At 41.8% G+C, this 17,210-nt stretch overlaps 1 protein-coding gene across 1 annotated transcript in view; it reads right to left on the bottom strand.

Annotated features, from left to right (window-relative positions):
* The window catches only part of FBRSL1 (fibrosin like 1), a 411,006-nt gene extending 395,798 nt beyond the window's left edge, over positions 1–15,208 (bottom strand). The window contains exon 1 of the mRNA XM_019470782.1: positions 15,014–15,208. Coding sequence (XP_019326327.1) covers positions 15,014–15,208 — 195 coding nt within the window. The remainder of the gene's footprint in view (positions 1–15,013) is intronic.
* Positions 15,209–17,210: the final 2,002 nt, after the last annotated feature.

Raw genomic sequence — 17,210 nt, 5'->3', positions numbered from 1 at the left:
TGAATTGATCAGAAATCTTATTTTGAGTCCCATTAATGCAGCACAACATACATCTTGCAACGGCTTCACATTTTATTTGCCTGGATCTATCAAAATAGAAGAAACACATTTATTCTTGTAAGAGGTATCAGAATACAAAAATGTAAATAAGAGTAAACTGGTAAGTGGGATTTATGTAAACGCTTAAGTGAGTGACGAGTACATCGTATCAACAAGTCACTGGGATTTAGGCTCTCAACTAACTGAATCTTTGTGGTGGTAATTTCTTGTAAGAGCATCTTTTTTTATTTGTGTTTACAAGACTTGAGTAGCAGAGAGCTTACTCTCTTTTTTTAAACAAAGCTGGCTCTTACCAAAAGACTTCACAAGTCTGTAAGAGCTGCCACTTCGGCACCCTCCTAATCGAGCCCTCATCAGCAGGATGGTTCTGAGGAGCATCCAACAGCTGCTGTTCCAAGCTCTTCAGGACCAAAAGCCTAGTATGCATGAAAGCTCCTCTTCCAGTTAAGGGCAGAGCTACCGAAGTGCAAGCCTTCAGGGCCTACTGAATTGTAGTGAAAATCACTGCTAATTTCTTGACACAACTCACACTTTCTTTTTCATTTTCCAATTGAAGTAATTTTTCATAAACCAAATTCTGCCCTGTGCTCTCAGTTTCAATAAACAGTAACAACCAGGTACTTGTCAAGTTCCCATACAACTTATTCTGTAACTCGTCTGCCTTTGGCTTTGCCTTAGGCTTATGCCTATTTGACGTGACCCAAGGTTGCCAGACGACAATTCAGTTCCTACTAAATAACATGCACACACACACAAAAAAAAACCCAAACCAAAAAAAACCAAACCACAAAACATACTTTTTTTTTCTCTGGGACAATGTAGACTTTATTACATCTGCTATTACAACGTGCCTATAACACTGTTCTCTAACAAGCAGCCCTAAGGTCAAATGTGTCCCTTGATCAATTTACTAGAGGTCCCTGGTGCTGCTGCTGTGGGTAGACTGTCTGGGGAAAAAATAATCCCTTTATTCCTTTGCTTCACTGTAAGGAAAAAAAAAAGCTGTCACAAAGACATTTTTCTTCTCCCTCTGCTCTTGACAAGTCAGGTAAACAGGGAGGGAATATCTAGCTGCAAAGGACTGTAAGAGAACAGCATTTGTACAGGCATATAAAAACATATTGTTTATTTACCCAGCTACTCAATGCCTGAGGATGATTCAGAACAAGGCTAAGGGGATTGAGAAGATGTCTTAGCAAAACACCTGCAAAGCTATTTTGCATGAGGACAAATAAAAGGCACTCTGGATGTGAGTGTTGTGTGGTCATCTTTATACAAGAATTTAACAATTCAGTACATTGCTACGGTCAAAGCACTCTGACAAGCAATAACACTAATTCAGAGATGCTCCCAGCAGTGTAGCCATCGCATTACCCCACTCCCAGTTTGTCAGTAAAGCTGTGACTGTTTATCTATTTTTGCTCAACAGATCAGGATCGACCATTGTCGTGGTTTAACCCCAGTCGGCAACTAAGCCCCACACAGCCGCTCACTCACTCTCCCTTGGTGGAATGGGGGAGAGCATCGGAAGGGTAAAAGTGAGAAAACTTGTGGGTTGAGATAAGAACATCTGAATACTTGAAATAATAATAATCATAATCCTAATCATATATTGTAATGAAAAGTAAAACAATGGGGGGAACACAAAACCTGGGGGGGGGGAGAAACAAGTGATGCAACTGCTCACCGCCCACCGACCGATGCCCAGTCAGTCCCCAAGCAGCAATCGCTACCCCCGGCCAACTCCCCCCAGTTTCTGTACTGAGCATGACGTCCCATGGTATGGAATATCCCTTTGGCCAGTTTGGGTCAGCTGTCCTGGCTGTGCCCCCTCCCAGCTTCTTGTGCACCTCCTCGCTGGCAGAGCAAAGGAAGTTGAAAAGTCCTTGACTTAGTATAAACACTGCTTAGCAACAACTAAAACATCAGTGTGTTATCACATTATTCTCATGCTAAATCCAAAACACAGCACTGTACCAGCTGCTAGGAAGAAAATTAACTCTATCCCAGACCAGACCAGGACAACCATTAAGTAATCACTATACCCAGAAAAGCAGACCTGATACTAGTAGACTTGCTACAGAAATCGCTTCCTGCTTGCACCCAAGCAGCAGGGAAGGAGTTAATCTCATTGGCCAAAATGGTTGAGTATCACTCTTACTCATGCCTGATTGCATGACTCTTGTTTCATATGTTGTGATTTATTTTCATCTCTACATGCGGGTTTTAGTCACAGACTGGCACTGATGTTAATAGGAACTGCCCTATTCAGCCCCGCAACTTGGAGTTGGACCGGAGCTCCAGGTGCCTCCAGCTATTAGTAGACAATTCCTGGGATTGTCTTTGCTTATTCACTATGCGCCAATTCCCATCCCTTCTGATTAAACATGGTAATTCCTGCAACCACGGAATGAGCAGCCCCTTTAAAAGACACCCCCCCGCGGCCCCCCGCCCCCCCAAAAAAAAAGAGTACCCTTTGCAAATGACCTATAATGGGTCTAAATAAAGCCTGAGCTGTTCCTTACTCACGCATAACTTCATTGCTTCTGTTCCCTCCACACCCTGCCCAGTTGGCATAATTTGCAGAAGGGTTTTGGCATGGACAATTGAAACACCCACATGCTGCCTGAACTAAAAAGCTTGATCCTACAATCCTTTTCTTTCTGAGCGATAGCTAAACAAGACTTTTATTTTGGTAACACAGGTCCCGTCTGCATTGTAGGTTTCAACCCATGAAGACTGAACTCCAACCATGTTCCCAGATTAGAACAGCTACAGTCTACAGCATCTCACCCCACATGATGGCTAGAGAAGGCTTAAAACCTGGCAAAACTCCAACCTTTACATTTCATATGACCGGAATAAAATTCCCCCTAAATTAGCAGACTCCATCTCTGAAAACCCAGAAGTCACCACACATGGTAATTGGCACACACCTTGGTATGGTCAAAACCAAGACACAAACAAAGAACGAGCACGGGCCACAAGGAACAGTCACAAGCTTCTTCAAAGAGCATGCATTCCCCACTCCGGTGCCATACCCTGAAACGATTTTAATCCATCTTTCTCTTTAAGCAGAGACAGCACCACCACCGACGATGATACGACAGTGACAAAGGAGGGCTGAAATTCAGACCCAAATTGTTATTCCCCTCAGCTAGGCAGTTATGCACAAGAAGCACTGCTTGTAAACACTTCTTTGTCAAACACTCAATTACAACCTGCTTTATGAACAAAATGAGCCAGTAGCAAGGAAAGCAAGAGACGAAAATGGGGAAGCAATCTAAAATGGCATGCAGCCATTACGCCACCAGGTCCCCCGGTAACGCTCAGGGCTGTACTGCCAGCCCCTCTTACAGGAGAGCACAGACGCTTGCTGGGAAAACACTGAATTCAGCTTTTCAGAATGGGGTTCAGGTTTTGCGGATCTAGACTTTGTTCCCTGCTGTAGGGATTATTCCCTATGTGGTAAGCAAAGAATAACTTTTTTATTTTTATATTACTGGTTTTGGCAGTATGCACCCGGAAGAAAAAGAGCACACGTACAAATGAGGAGCAAGTTAAAAAAGCCTCAACTCAGGCAACACGTGTAATATGACTCTCTTCCTTCGCGTCATCCCCATTTACACCTTTATACACTGAAATTGCTCCATACGAGCTGAAAAATAACTGGATAGCACATTTATTTTTTTCATGTTAAAGCTGCAGATGTACTCCACAGCAGACCTATCTGACCAGCTGAACTATCTCCATCTTCAGTCCTAAAGGACTGAGACACTAACTCCAAAAAGATACCTATGACTGACACTACAGCCAATAATTACGATGTTAAATTACAAAATGTTGTCCTACAGCCACTCGAAAGTTTTGAGAACCAAAAGAAAGACAACTTTATGAGATCCAGCACCACCTTCCAGGAGACTGCAATATTACAGCATCAGAGGGCTACTCATCACGGCACTGTTATTCTAGCTGCCCTGGACAGCATTCACTACTTCATCCATTACCTCGTCCTTGGATTCTTTCTGCAATATTATTCCAGTGGATAAGGTTTCCCCTGGAAAAGGTTTTTTTCCTTGTTTTTGCTATTCAGTGTCAATGAGTCAAGCAGGGCTGTAAGAGGAAACATTAGAGAGTGCCAAATGAAACCTATTACTAGTCTTCAACTTTAACTTGCATTGGATCTGCAGCTGAAGGAAGAATCGAGCCTGTGCTCCTTTCCCTGGTGCCAAAATCAAAGCCTTTAACCAGAAGAAAGTGGAATGTGGAAGGAAGGGTGAAGACGAAAGATTTGTTTTTAAATTAAAAAACCTGCACATATTTACATCATTGACTTTAGACACTAACTTTCAGAATCCAGCAGCTACCCAAATAATACTTTGCTTTGTAATCTCAACAACTCCAACTGCAAAGAAACAAAATTGAGAGGAAGCTACCAGAAAAAAAAAACAAACCCGTTTGCATATAATGATAATAAGAGTTTATATGTATAATTCTAAACTTAACATTCAAAATATCCTCCTTGCTAGGATTTAAAAAAAAAAAAAATTAATTTCAAGGCCCAACTTCAGAAAAATTTTAGAATCAATTTACAGTGCTAACAGCTGGAAAAAACTACATACAGACAGGGCATATTTCAACTCTTCAGTTAAAAGATACATACATACCCGACTACGCCTTAGGACTCCCTCAACCAGTAAGCTTGGAAGAGCTTCAAATCTATCACAAACCCCTGCTGGCTTTATTTAACTCTTCAGTTTCTTTTGGACAAAACGTTAGAGAAAATAGCATGGGTTTCATGGACTGACTTTGCCAAATAAATAATGCAATGGCATCCACCTGAAGAACTACTAGTAATCTTGCTTGAAGGACTAAACGGAAAAAAATAACTGCTTATTTTACCTAAGAGATGTCTTCAAACCAAAGACATGCTTACTCAAGCTGTGTATATTCTCAACAGCTCATGTAAACCATCCATCAGGCAGAAGTATGAAAATTAGCTCCCTTAAGAATCCACACGGAAAAGAGGTCGAGGGATGCGGGTAACACTGCCCGAGGCTGCAGTTTGTGAGGCGAGAGCAACTGAGAGGTGGAAAATAGCATCATCTTTGATACGCTTCCACGAGGAAAGCCAAGTGAGCTGGAGCAGTGCCATTAAATGACTTCAGGCAAAGACTGGCAACTGCCAAAGCAATTCTGCTAGAGCTCCTGGTGCACCGATCCCAGCAGTCTCTTGCAGAAATGGAGATCCATGGCCAGCAGTAAGCAAAGACAAGTTCTGCATGTTGAAAGTAACAGTATCTCATGAAAAAGATATTTATTCTGCCTCAACCACAAGTGACATTGGGATGTCATTTTTATGTTTGTTTTAAATCAGCTCAGATTTAGACTGGAGCTGCACAGATGGTTTAGTTATTATAGTGATAAGCATGCTAGAGGAAGAATATGGTCCGTCTACATCTATTATGCTTGTTTCACACACACAAAAAAATACCTGTGATCATCCCAAAAATTACAGGGATGATCATAAGGAACCATACTCTACCTGCTGCCATTCAGAGGCTTTGTATTTTACTGCAGACACTTGGTGCAAGCCTGAGAATGGGGGCTACAAGTACGTAACAGATCCCAAACCCTTGTGCAAAGCTAGCTAAAGTATTAGGCAGCTAGTGCTTAAATCAAGATGGAATAACCCTTTAGATACTTCTTGTCCAAACCAGAAAAACAACATGCAAAAAGGCCATGGCTGCTTCAGTTGCTTCTAGGTCCTAGCCTCTTCCACGGCATCTGCATTACACCCAGGAAAAGGGGCTCTGCACAGCTCATAGGACACCCAGAACGTGCCCTGTCTCACCATCATGAAGAGATGTACAAGAAAAACCTCCAGCCTCCAGCCAAGGCTCTGAATCTCTTCAAACAGCACACGCTACCAGGACTAGCCAGAGACAGAGCACCATTCAAACAGTACTGTGTTTCTCCATTCTTCAATTTGCTAAAATCACGAGACACAACAGAAGTGCTCTATCTTGGTGCTTCTCTTCTCCAAAAGCAAATATACAAATAAAACAAAAACAAAACAAAAAAAAAAAAGAGGAGGGAAGAAGGGAAAGAAAGAAGACTTTGTGCATTGTGTCAACCAATTACATTCAACAGAAAAAAAGATACAAGTGGTTATAGCTTCCTGTAAATTACTTAATGTAATTAAATCCCCTTCTCTAAATTAGAAACCATTTAGCTCTTCTTTTATAACAATGTAACCAATGACCAACAACCACCTCTCTATCTTGTTGCTTCTCTTTTCTCAAAGCAAATATACAAATAAAACAAAAACAAAACAAAAAAAAAAAAGAGGAGGGAAGAAGGGAAAGAAAGAAGACTTTGTGCATTGTGTCAACCAATTACATTCAACAGAAAAAAAGATACAAGTGGTTATAGCTTCCTGTAAATTACTTAATGTAATTAAATCCCCTTCTCTAAATTAGAAACCATTTAGCTCTTCTTTTATAACAATGTAACCAATGACCAACAACCACCTTTTTAATAGCATCTGATGCCACATAAGTTGTTAGCAATGAAATTTCCTTTTTATTTCTCCCTTTCAAAAGAAGCCATTGTAATGAGATTCATTCACAGCTACTTACAGAACATCAGCGAGAAGAGAGGATTGCTTTGTTTCTCTTTTTTCCACTCTTGTCTGAGGCTATATTTAGGCAAATGTGACCTAAGGTCCTTATCAGTCATCTAACTGCAGGCAGAGAAGTTAAAGGTGACCCGATGGAGTTTTAAAAGATGGAGCTTATAACTGGTTTGATTCTTCACATACATACAACATAACTTTCTTACACTGTAGCAGTGTGACTTAGCTATCTTCCTATCATTTCAAATTTTTGACCTTTTTTAACTTTGAAAACACCAGGAATGTCAGGTCAAGTCTTCCCTGTTTGCTAGGGACGAGTCTTGTGAGATGAGAGCTGCTCTGAGCGGCTTCCTCCAGATTGCTCCATTTATGGAATGTCTGTGCGCATCTCGAGTCAGCGAGGTCTGTTCGGCCACACTTCACTGCGTCTGCAGCTATCGCATCTTCTCAGATGAGGAACTGAGAAGGAGACATGAGGCCCCCAAAGATGCTGTGGTTCAGCTCCACTAGAGGTAGCATAAGAAGTCCCAATGCAGAGAAACCACTGGTAGCATCTAGTGCTTTAATCACCGTGCTCTCCAGACCTGCTTTAACACATGTTAAAAATGCCAGCAGCCATCTGGAGGCCTGAACACATTGCTGTTGCCCAAATGCTGTTAAGTGGGAGAGGTGAATGAGGACAGATGGGAATTTTGGAGAGGAGGAAAAGCAGGGACAAAGAAGGTAGAAGTCAATGCCACAGGCAAAGCCTCAGGGTCCAGTTCTGAACACAGCAGGGTCGATACCATCGTTACAGCGTTACAATCCTTAAATACAAAGCAGGAAGCAGCATGCACACGGCAAGACACTGCATCCCTGTCCCCATGGCCACCCAACCTCTGCTTGCTCTGCCACCCGCGAGCAGTCTCCACCCAAGCAGGAGCAAAGCCCATGGCAGTAAGGTGCTGGTCCAGGTGAGCAAGCCCTGCCCAACCCAGCACGGAGCCAGCGTCCCCCAGCTGTGCTCCTGGGCTGGGGCACACCAAGGAGCTGTGCTCAGAGGCAGCTGAGCCTCTCTGGGAGGATCAGGCAATTCCTACAAGAGCAGGGACAAGTGGGGCACATGGAGCAGCAATATTAGCAAGTGAGGATCAGCTACAAAAGGGGAACCCACTGGTCCAGACAAGTGAGTAAGTATTTCACTACATCAGTGAAAAACACAAAGCCACATTCTCCTACATATAACACTTTCAGCAGCCAAAACATGCTTTACATCACTCCGTTCAGAAAATAATATTTGCAGTGCAGTAAAATCCAGCATATGCTTCTGTTTCATGTTTCAGTGTTAGTCTAAAAACAGTTGGATTCCCCCCCCCCCAATTCTAATAAACATTGTCTCCTCAATTTATGTTTCCCTACCAGAACTGCAGAGAGTTTTGAAATACATTTTCCAGCTTAAGCAAAGCTCTTCTCCTGCTGTAGTTCCCAGTGGTTTTATGGCACTATTTTGCACTACTCCTGAAGCACGGTATGTTACAGAGACCTGTTACGGAAGCTGTGCTGAAGCTCTCAAAAGGTGGCTGCAATCCTGTGATGAAGTTACCTGTGCCACATCTATAACACAAACCTTAATTGTCTAAGGTTTGTACAGCACTTTAAAGAAACACTGAAGAAACTAAACACACTGTGAAGTTTGTCCTCTGTTGCATAGTGGGCTCTGCAGCCACTTCAAGAATCTCGATGAATTCTTGGATAAATTTAGCAAAAACAACAGCACTTCTTTGTAATAGCAGGGTTTCATTTGGGAAATAAACATCCAGTATTTATTTACAAAGGATTTTTCCTCCTCCTGCCACTGCTGTGCTACGCCCACTGCTTCCCCTCTACTTTGATGCAGAAAACAGAATACCAAGTGCCTAACCAGGACTTAAAGCAGATTTTTAAATTAGTTCCTGACAGTGCAAACAGATTGCTATTGATTGAAACGAGGCTGATTTTAGGCCTTGGATTAGCAAACCTAATGACTAAATACTGTATTGCCCATTTCAGTACTTTGCACCGTTACTCCCCAGTGGTTTCCCAGGCAGCTGTGAAGTCTCTGCACTTGCAGATTAGCGTGAGAGAGCAAGGCAAGGCCATCTGTGTCTGTGCCGTGCAGCCCTACTCAGCTGGAAATAAGGACCTCCTCCGAAATCCCCCCGGGACAGGGCCCCCAGCACTACAACCTCATTAAGAGCTTTGAAGCCAGTGAGACTGTTCACATGTTTAAAAGTGAGCACGTGTTTGGAAAGGCTTTGCTGAATCAGAGCACCACGCCTCGCAGGACTAGGCCTCCACCGCTGTCCTTGGCTCAAGCTGAAGGGAATCAAAGCACCAACCGAAGCCACCTCCCCGGGGTTTCCAGACAGCCTGGCTGGAGTCAGTGGTAGAGAGACTTCACCCAGGTAACACGCGCTGTGTTAACAGCCCAACTCTCCTAGCAATCATAAATGCGTACTTAAAACTAATTGGTACAGAGCTTTCATGTCCAAATTGTAAATTCTTGTACTTACAAAGATAGAAATGGATCCTGGTTTTAAGCAATACATGAAGCAACATTTTCCTGTTTAAAAGAAAATTGACTTTTTTTTTCCTTTTGCTTTGTTGTTTAGTTTCAAAGAACATTTAAATAACAATATCTGCTAACAAAAAGGGTAACATCAATTAGAAACAAAAAGAAACCGGTTTCTATAATTTCAGTGTTCAAAAGCACTGAAATGCAAACACCAAAGCAGCACACACCAAACCAAACCAATCCCCAAAACCCACATTAAAGGCAACCTTTCTTTTTTTTATTTTTGGTAAGTTGGCTGCCTAGAATTCATTTGCTTTTAATAGCCTGAGATACTGAAGGTAACAGAATAAGTTACTATTATATTTAGACACTCTTAGACACATTCAGCTTCCAAATGCTACATTATTAAGGCATGGAAGGACAGGCATATCCGTACCTGTCCTCTGGCCTATAGACAAAGACCCAAAGGTTAGTTATTTTTTGGACTCACTCTCCTACGCGGCTGCTGAACCTCAGCTAAGAAAGGTACGTTTCAGTCTCTGAACTTTGCATCACTAAGCAAACTCTCTGCCTCCAGCCCAGTGGCTTCAAAAGCACATCCAAGTTTTCGATTTACAATTTATCATTACCTAGAAAAACACAAATAAAAATCAAGCAGCTATGTGCTCCTATCCTATTGCCCAACCGTCAGCACAAGCAGTATGATGCCAAAGGAAATTTTCCACACAAGGTACTTCATTAGCCAGATGAGTTTCTAGACTGTTTCTCTCCACCTTGGGAAAATCCCCATAGCCTTTCAGTACCACCACCACACACAAAATGGGGCCAAGGGTATGTAACTGGTTTGAAGACAAGCTATCAATTTTCACCTAGACATCAGAAGAAACAATGTGTATCCTGGATGGAAAAGGACTTAGCGTATCACCTTTAGCTCAGATCAGCAGTAACCCAGAGTGGTGTTCTCCTGGGGGGTAGGGAAGGATGTTGCATTCATCAATGAATGTTGGATAACGAGCTGGTGAGCATCACAGAAAAATCACATGAATAGGTAATCAAACATGTTAATGTAATTTAGCAGTTCCAGTCCAGCAAGAGCCACAGCAACAATATACATTAATCATCAATAATGCTCAGCAGTTTGACTAAGGCTGGGGAGTGAATGAGACACAGGAATTAACTCTGCTCTCCCACCCTCCAGGAAGCTCTGCTGAAGTCACCGAGATGTCACACCTCCAGAGCAACATGACAGCATTAGCTTTCTTGCCCTTTCCTCCCAGTCTTCAAACCCAGCGTGCTATTTATGAGCACTAAATACGTGCTACACCACTCTGTTCCCCTCAGCTTCTTTGAGACTCTGCCTCATCTTGGGTGATTTAAACAGTGGGTGAGAAAAGTAAGGAGGAGGTGTAAGACACTCATCTTCATGACAAATGACTATTTGCAGAACAGAGTGTTATTACAGGCACATTTAACATCTAAACATATTCAATATACTGTGATGCTGCCGAGCTGACTAACCACAGAGCCTGAGGTTAAGCTAACTTGAAATATCAGCAACTCTTTCCTATTAGCCCCAACTCTTTTCAGAAGGAGGTCAGCCCATTTTTAGTCTACGTACAGAAATGGCAATGGGTCCTGAAGCTCAGAAAAAACCCACTGTTCTACATCCAGGGTGATCCCAGGCTGCTCAGACGTTCAGAGGAATAAGCAACTCCAAAAATGAGCCCAGAAGAAAGCGAAACAGTTCAGCTAAGGCTAATGAAAGACAGACTCTAAGTTCAAAGGGTGACTCTCCGAAAACTAGAATGACTTAGGACAACACAAGGAAGCGTAACTGGAACTTTCATCTTATATCTACCTCTTACTTCATCTAAGTGAATTATACACCCAATCATAGAGGAAATCCTTTAAAGAGGTGATGGGCTCCTCTGCCCCACCGGCACTGTCTGCAGCTGCGGTGGGGATTCCCTTCCACAAATCACTGGGTTAGTCTTGGACGTGGCTTTTAAAAAAAGGCAATAACTCAATTTCCAACAAATGCTCCCATGATGGAGGTAACTAGACACTTTCAAAGGGGCAAGCTTTACTGCAGGCCACTCTGGCTACACTAAAATACGTCACAGCTTTAAACACTTTCTCATTCCTTGACATACCCCTGATGACTGTGAGAGATTTTGTTGATTCCCGTCAGAGAGCAGCAGTTTCAAGTCAGCACCTTTCCCTGCGCACACGCGTTGAGAACAGCCCCAAATTCCGACAAATCTTTGGCCAAAGGACCTCTATCTATTTGAAATGCCCTTTTTTCCTCCTCTGCTTCGTTACAGCGGGAGATAGATAAACGTGTTTGAACGATTTGTTTGATTTTATACACAGTTGGAGTAATAGGTTGGAAAGGACAGATTGGCTCCTGCAACCCCGTCCCCATACCCCGAGGTAAAGAAGAACCAAATATTCAGGAGCAAATAAGAATCTGGATACTTTGTCAAAAGGAGTGAAGTATTAATCTAATTTTCTAAACAAAGCAGACAACCTGGCACTCAAATCAGCTTACCACTTTGCACCTCTCTACAAGGATTAGCAGAATGCCATAATTATAATGCCCAATTTGATTTATTAGAGGAGGCTGTGCAGAAAAGATGACAATTCAGTAGCATTGTGAAGAGAAGGGATGAGAGTATAAGGAAAGCTTCACACTGAACAGTAATTTCTAAGCAACATCTCAATATAATTAGCATTAATTACAGTAAGCTTTCCAAATTAAGTATAAACTTATGTTTAATAACCCTGAGATGCAAAAAGCACCCCCAAATTCCATGAAACTTAATATTACAGCCAATTTGTCTAGACAGCTTGGCAGGAAATGCCAAAATTCTAGGTGTGAACTTTATGGTTATTAAAAAAAAGGAAAAATTATTGAACTTGTCTATACCATTTGCATAATTAGTTTGAACTAAGAATAGCCTAGTTTATCTAGCTTAGATTTTGCTGCTACTTTCATCAACCTTACAGACCTGAAAACTTGTCTGGTTTTCACAACTATATCAGCTAGGATAATAAAAGGTATTTAAAAAAACCTCCCTTTTCAATAAAAGATGAATTCTAAGCGTGACTTGTTTAAAGAGGCACAGTGTATTAATGAGTCATTCATCACAGGTTTTATTTTATACTCTTTGTGCAAGCTCCTCGCTCTTTTTGGAGTTTGTTACTTATACTTACGGGGGGGGGGAGGAAATAAATCAAACAATGAAAGATGAATTCACGTTTTCATGAATGTGGCAGCAAATACCCTATTTAGTGACTGATACCAGCCAAATACTAGCCAGAAGAGACAGGTAACAGCGTCCTCATTTTTCAGAGCTGAAATACAAATAATCTAAATGTTTGGTAAACTAAGGCAGCAGCATATAATTACAGAAACCGGAGTTCGGCCAGCGTAACAAAACCTCTTACCCCAAAGACTTCTAAGGAAGTGTCATGAAATCCCTAGTGGCCACAACCACTTGAAACTTAGTTTTAATTTTCATGTAGAAGATGCCACTATTAACAACCCCTTTCCTCCTCTGCAGTGGGTGAGGAACTGGCTCACCCCCAGCTCCAGCAAGAGGGGACCTCCCCGCTGCCTGGCAGAGCGTGGCCTCACACATCCACAATGGTGCAAATACCTGAAATGCACTGAACTCGCTGCAGCGTAATTTTAGACCTGAAGGAACAACTCTCTAACCTGTAGAAAGGCAGTATTTACTGAAGCCAGGCTTTCATGTTAGAGAGATTTTGGTGGCAATCGAGACCTAATGACCTCCTGCGGTGCTCCTTGTTTCCACACTCGCACTGCACCACTCTCAGTTGCATCAACATGAGCATTTGTAAGGTTACTCTGGAGACTAGAGCAGAAAGTGAGCCAGCTTTACGTATACTTTGCAAGGGTCGCTGGATTGGTGTTTGGGGCCTTTTCACGTAAATAAAAAAACCTGACACAACAGCAGCTTTACAAAGGCAGAGGAGCTGATGAAGCACAGTGCCACAATCCTAGTGTAAGCAGCAGGCAGGAATACCATCCAGCACTATTGCTTCTAAACATTTTCTATCAAAGCCAGGGACTTCTGGTGAAATACATGCTTAGCATTTTGTGGGTTTGAATGCCAAGAAAAGGATCCTAGTTGCTCAAACTTTCATCGAAACTAAAATGTGCATCTATTCACGCATAATAAAAAGTCATTTTAATTTGCACTCTGTGCATTTTAATTTGCACAGAGTGAATATTTGTGCACAAACTCACTGCACCTGTAACCAGAGGGGGAACTGAAACCCTATCACTCAGCTACTAGCAAAAGAAAATAAGAAACTTGATGTATTTTAACTACATATACACTGACAGTCTAAAAACAAAACATTTGGTAACACTTTGGGGAGTTAAAAGAAAACAAACCTGGCAAATATTTTACTAGGAGGGCATGGTTACATGATTTGCTACCTAAATGTTTGCAAGCAGAAAAGTACTAACATATTTACATAAGTTATTTGTACTGAATTATTCCAACTATTTTTTTTTATCAAAAGGAAGAAAACAAAAGTCTGCTAATTTGTTAATGAGAACAATTAGCTACCAGAAGAGTGGGGCCATGAGCAGACCATTAGAATTTCTAACGTAAAATGTGATGAGCCCTTCTGAATGAATATGCTACAACACAATCACAAAAGATTGTGTGTGGTGGAGAAGTTATACAGGGGGTTACATTAGATAACCTTAACAATCCTTTCAAATCCTAAAATATTGGAAGTCTGAAAAAACACTTCCAATAATGGGACTATTCAATCTTTCGTTGTCTGGCACACATACAGAACTAGTTTCACAGAACAGAAGGTGTGCTTGGGTTAAAAGAGCTCTTTTTCTCTGCATCACGAAGAATAAAAAATAGTTTTTCATCATAGTGTACTTCTTAGCTCAGAACAAATGCTGGAGGGTCAAGTACACTGGCCTTCCCACTGGCTGGCATTTGGCACCATGTTAATGGACAACTGGGAAAGTGTGTGTTCATAGATATAGGCTGCTGTGCCATGTGGATTTCAAACTGATGAATGAGCACTGAGTCACCAACAAATCTCCCTGCTGAGCAGCAGTTAAGTGATAAATAACCTGCCAGCCACAGTGCCTCTCCTTTGTCACCTCCCCGGCTCTGTACACACCGTGGTTCAGATGGGAGTCTTCGCAATCGTCCCCTCCAGCATCACCACTCTTAATTCATTAATGTTCTACCACATTTTAGAAGGGCACAGACAAAAGATTCCCCAGAGCACAACTTCCTCCAACTTCTAAGAGACTGGAATATCCTCTCCTTCTCAACAGACTGTTTTGGGGGCACATGAACTCGATTCATGAGATGTACACATTCACGTTTGCAACTTCCAGGTGCACATTAACAAGCACATCTTCCCCAAAGAAGGCTATGATCCGATTGATGATTTCTACTTGTGTGTCAGACTGTTAAGAGCCACAAACCTATGGTGCGAATTACCGCACTGTTTCAAAGTTGCAGGATACAAGGGAGGTCTGTTCCTTCCTTCCTACATTACCCAGCACACCTGGTCTTCCATTTTAGCTTATGAAACTTGCCCGCAACACAGGCTTTGCGCACTTGGCCAGAAGTCTTGTAAGAGACATTGTTTTCACCAGCACAAGTTACCAGAGAAGCCAGTTACATTAACAACTCCAACCTACCAGCAGGACATTTCACAGTGGCCAATGACATGATAAAGTCACTTCAGATGAGAAATAATTTCCCTACCTGTTTGGATAGCTTCAAGGGGAGTTTCTTCTTCATCCGTTCTTTGCCTCTTTCTGCCTCTCTCTCTGAGCTCCCAGCATCGTTATTATGGCCATTTTCACTCGGCTCAGCAGACACACAGTTTTCAGATTCTCTAGGTTTCTTTCCTGGATGCCTCTCCCATTTCTCCTTCCGCTCCTGAGGCTTTAGCGACATGTCCTTCTGGAAAGGAGGAAAAAATAATAGTAAGTTCTTTAAGTTCTCTGAGACTACTTTTAAGCATTAAGCGCTATAAATATTGAATAAAAACACAAACAAGACAGCATGTTCTTTTCAGAGATGACTTAAGATGAATAATTACACACACACAATGCAAACAGTAATTTTAGGTTAGATTAGGATGAATACTCTCCAGGCTATGTGTTTGATAATTTCAGAGATGCTGGAACTGGTTATGAAAATGAGTTTGCTTCAGATTAATTCAGGAACCATAAGTCAACAGCACACGAACAAATCAGCATCCTGAAGGAAAGCCTTAAACTGTTCAACTGAAACAGAGGTGGTTTTTATTTTGTTTCTGATCTCAGAAAGCAACATATCAGACCCCCCTTGGGCCTGACAGTCTCTGATTCACAGTAGCATTCATATGGAGAAATGCACTTCTAAAGCCTACCATGCATTCAATAAGCAAGCCGAGATCAATGGGATCTAAACACATAACAGAGGTTGAACACTTCTAAGTGTTAAGTGTCTGCCCTGAATCAGGACTATAACATACAATCTAAGCACAGTTTAAAAGCGGGTATGTCATGTCATAATGATTAACATAGGAAGTGAGATCAGAGAGGGGAATTACTACCATCCCTGGCATCTTTGAGGACTGAAAGCTGAACTCTTGGTGACAATGGATCAACCTCTCCCCCTGCATACCACACAGAAAAAGAGTTTAAGTAGTAATGTGCCAAATCACTATGACATTAGTTCACTATAGCTAGGTAAATTTTTCCCCAATGCCTTTTATTAACTGCTCAAGGGTAAAAACTAAACTGTTTTTGGAATGTTTTGCAGAATCTCTATCCCCATTAATTTTTTATGCAAGGTAAATATATCAGATTAGGAGATACCTTAAAAGCACTGTTTACCATGCCAAATTTGTCAACTTCAGCCAAAGAAATTTTTCTAAATGCTTCACCCCCCTTTTCTAAATGCCTTGCTTCTGGCTCAAGCAATTACATCATGGATATTTGTATCTTACGTGAATGGAGCTCTCAATACAACTCGTTCACGTCAACACACACACACACACCTTCAGTACTCCAAAAGAGCTCATGAAAATCATTAGCGCTCTAGTCTCTCAAAACTAAAGCCCAACAATAAAGAAAATTAGGAATTGGGATGAAATGCCCTGCTGATTGCTCTAGATTACTTCCTCCCCCTCTCGTTTAATTAGTGAATTGACTGCCTGAGTGTGCAATATGCTGATTCCACTCCAAATCACTCACTGCTTAAAGTTACCCTTCCCTGTGAAGCGAGATGATGCACCGACACTTTAGGGTCACAGAGACACTGAAATTTGAATCACAACAATAAAATACATACAGCTGTTTCCTATTCCAACCCAGGCTCAAAGACAATTAGCCAGCACCCAATCTCTACACACCTTGCACAGGGGTCCTGCATGGCTGGCAAGCTCCTCTTAAAGCACGCATATATACAGCAAGTTGCAAAACCCGCAAAGAAACAACACCCACCCCAAACTAAAATAAGTAGCACTGTCTCAGAGGCGCAGAACACACCAGAATACAGCTCAGCTTGCCAAGTCCATAACTAGCGAAAGAGCAAGGAAAATGATTGTCTGGCATTATTCTCCATGAATGATAAAACGAGGAATGCAAATTAGTGTTTAGTTGCTCAGTTTGGGTTTTAGTTTTAAGATAACACTCTAAAGCAGCAGTTCAAAATGCCACTTAAAGAAGGTCACATTGTCCTATTTACTGGGAAGTTGCTGAGATAGAAACCAAAATGCTAAGCTTTAGTAACTAATCAGAAACTAGTGCAATGGAAATGACATCTGTTAACTGATACTCAGCAAAACATCAGAAACAGAAATCACCAAAAATGTGCACTTCTTCATAAAGCCAGATGCAGCTGCAACATGACAGCAGACGCATGCAAGATGCTGCATGAAGTGACATGGGCCCCTGATAAGGGAAAAAGG

The sequence above is a fragment of the Aptenodytes forsteri genome, unplaced genomic scaffold (genome assembly GCF_000699145.1).
Source record: "Aptenodytes forsteri isolate BGI_AS27 unplaced genomic scaffold, ASM69914v1 Scaffold79, whole genome shotgun sequence".
In the NCBI taxonomy this organism is placed as follows: Eukaryota; Metazoa; Chordata; class Aves; order Sphenisciformes; family Spheniscidae; genus Aptenodytes; species Aptenodytes forsteri.
This window is presented reverse-complemented; position numbering and strand designations above follow the sequence as displayed.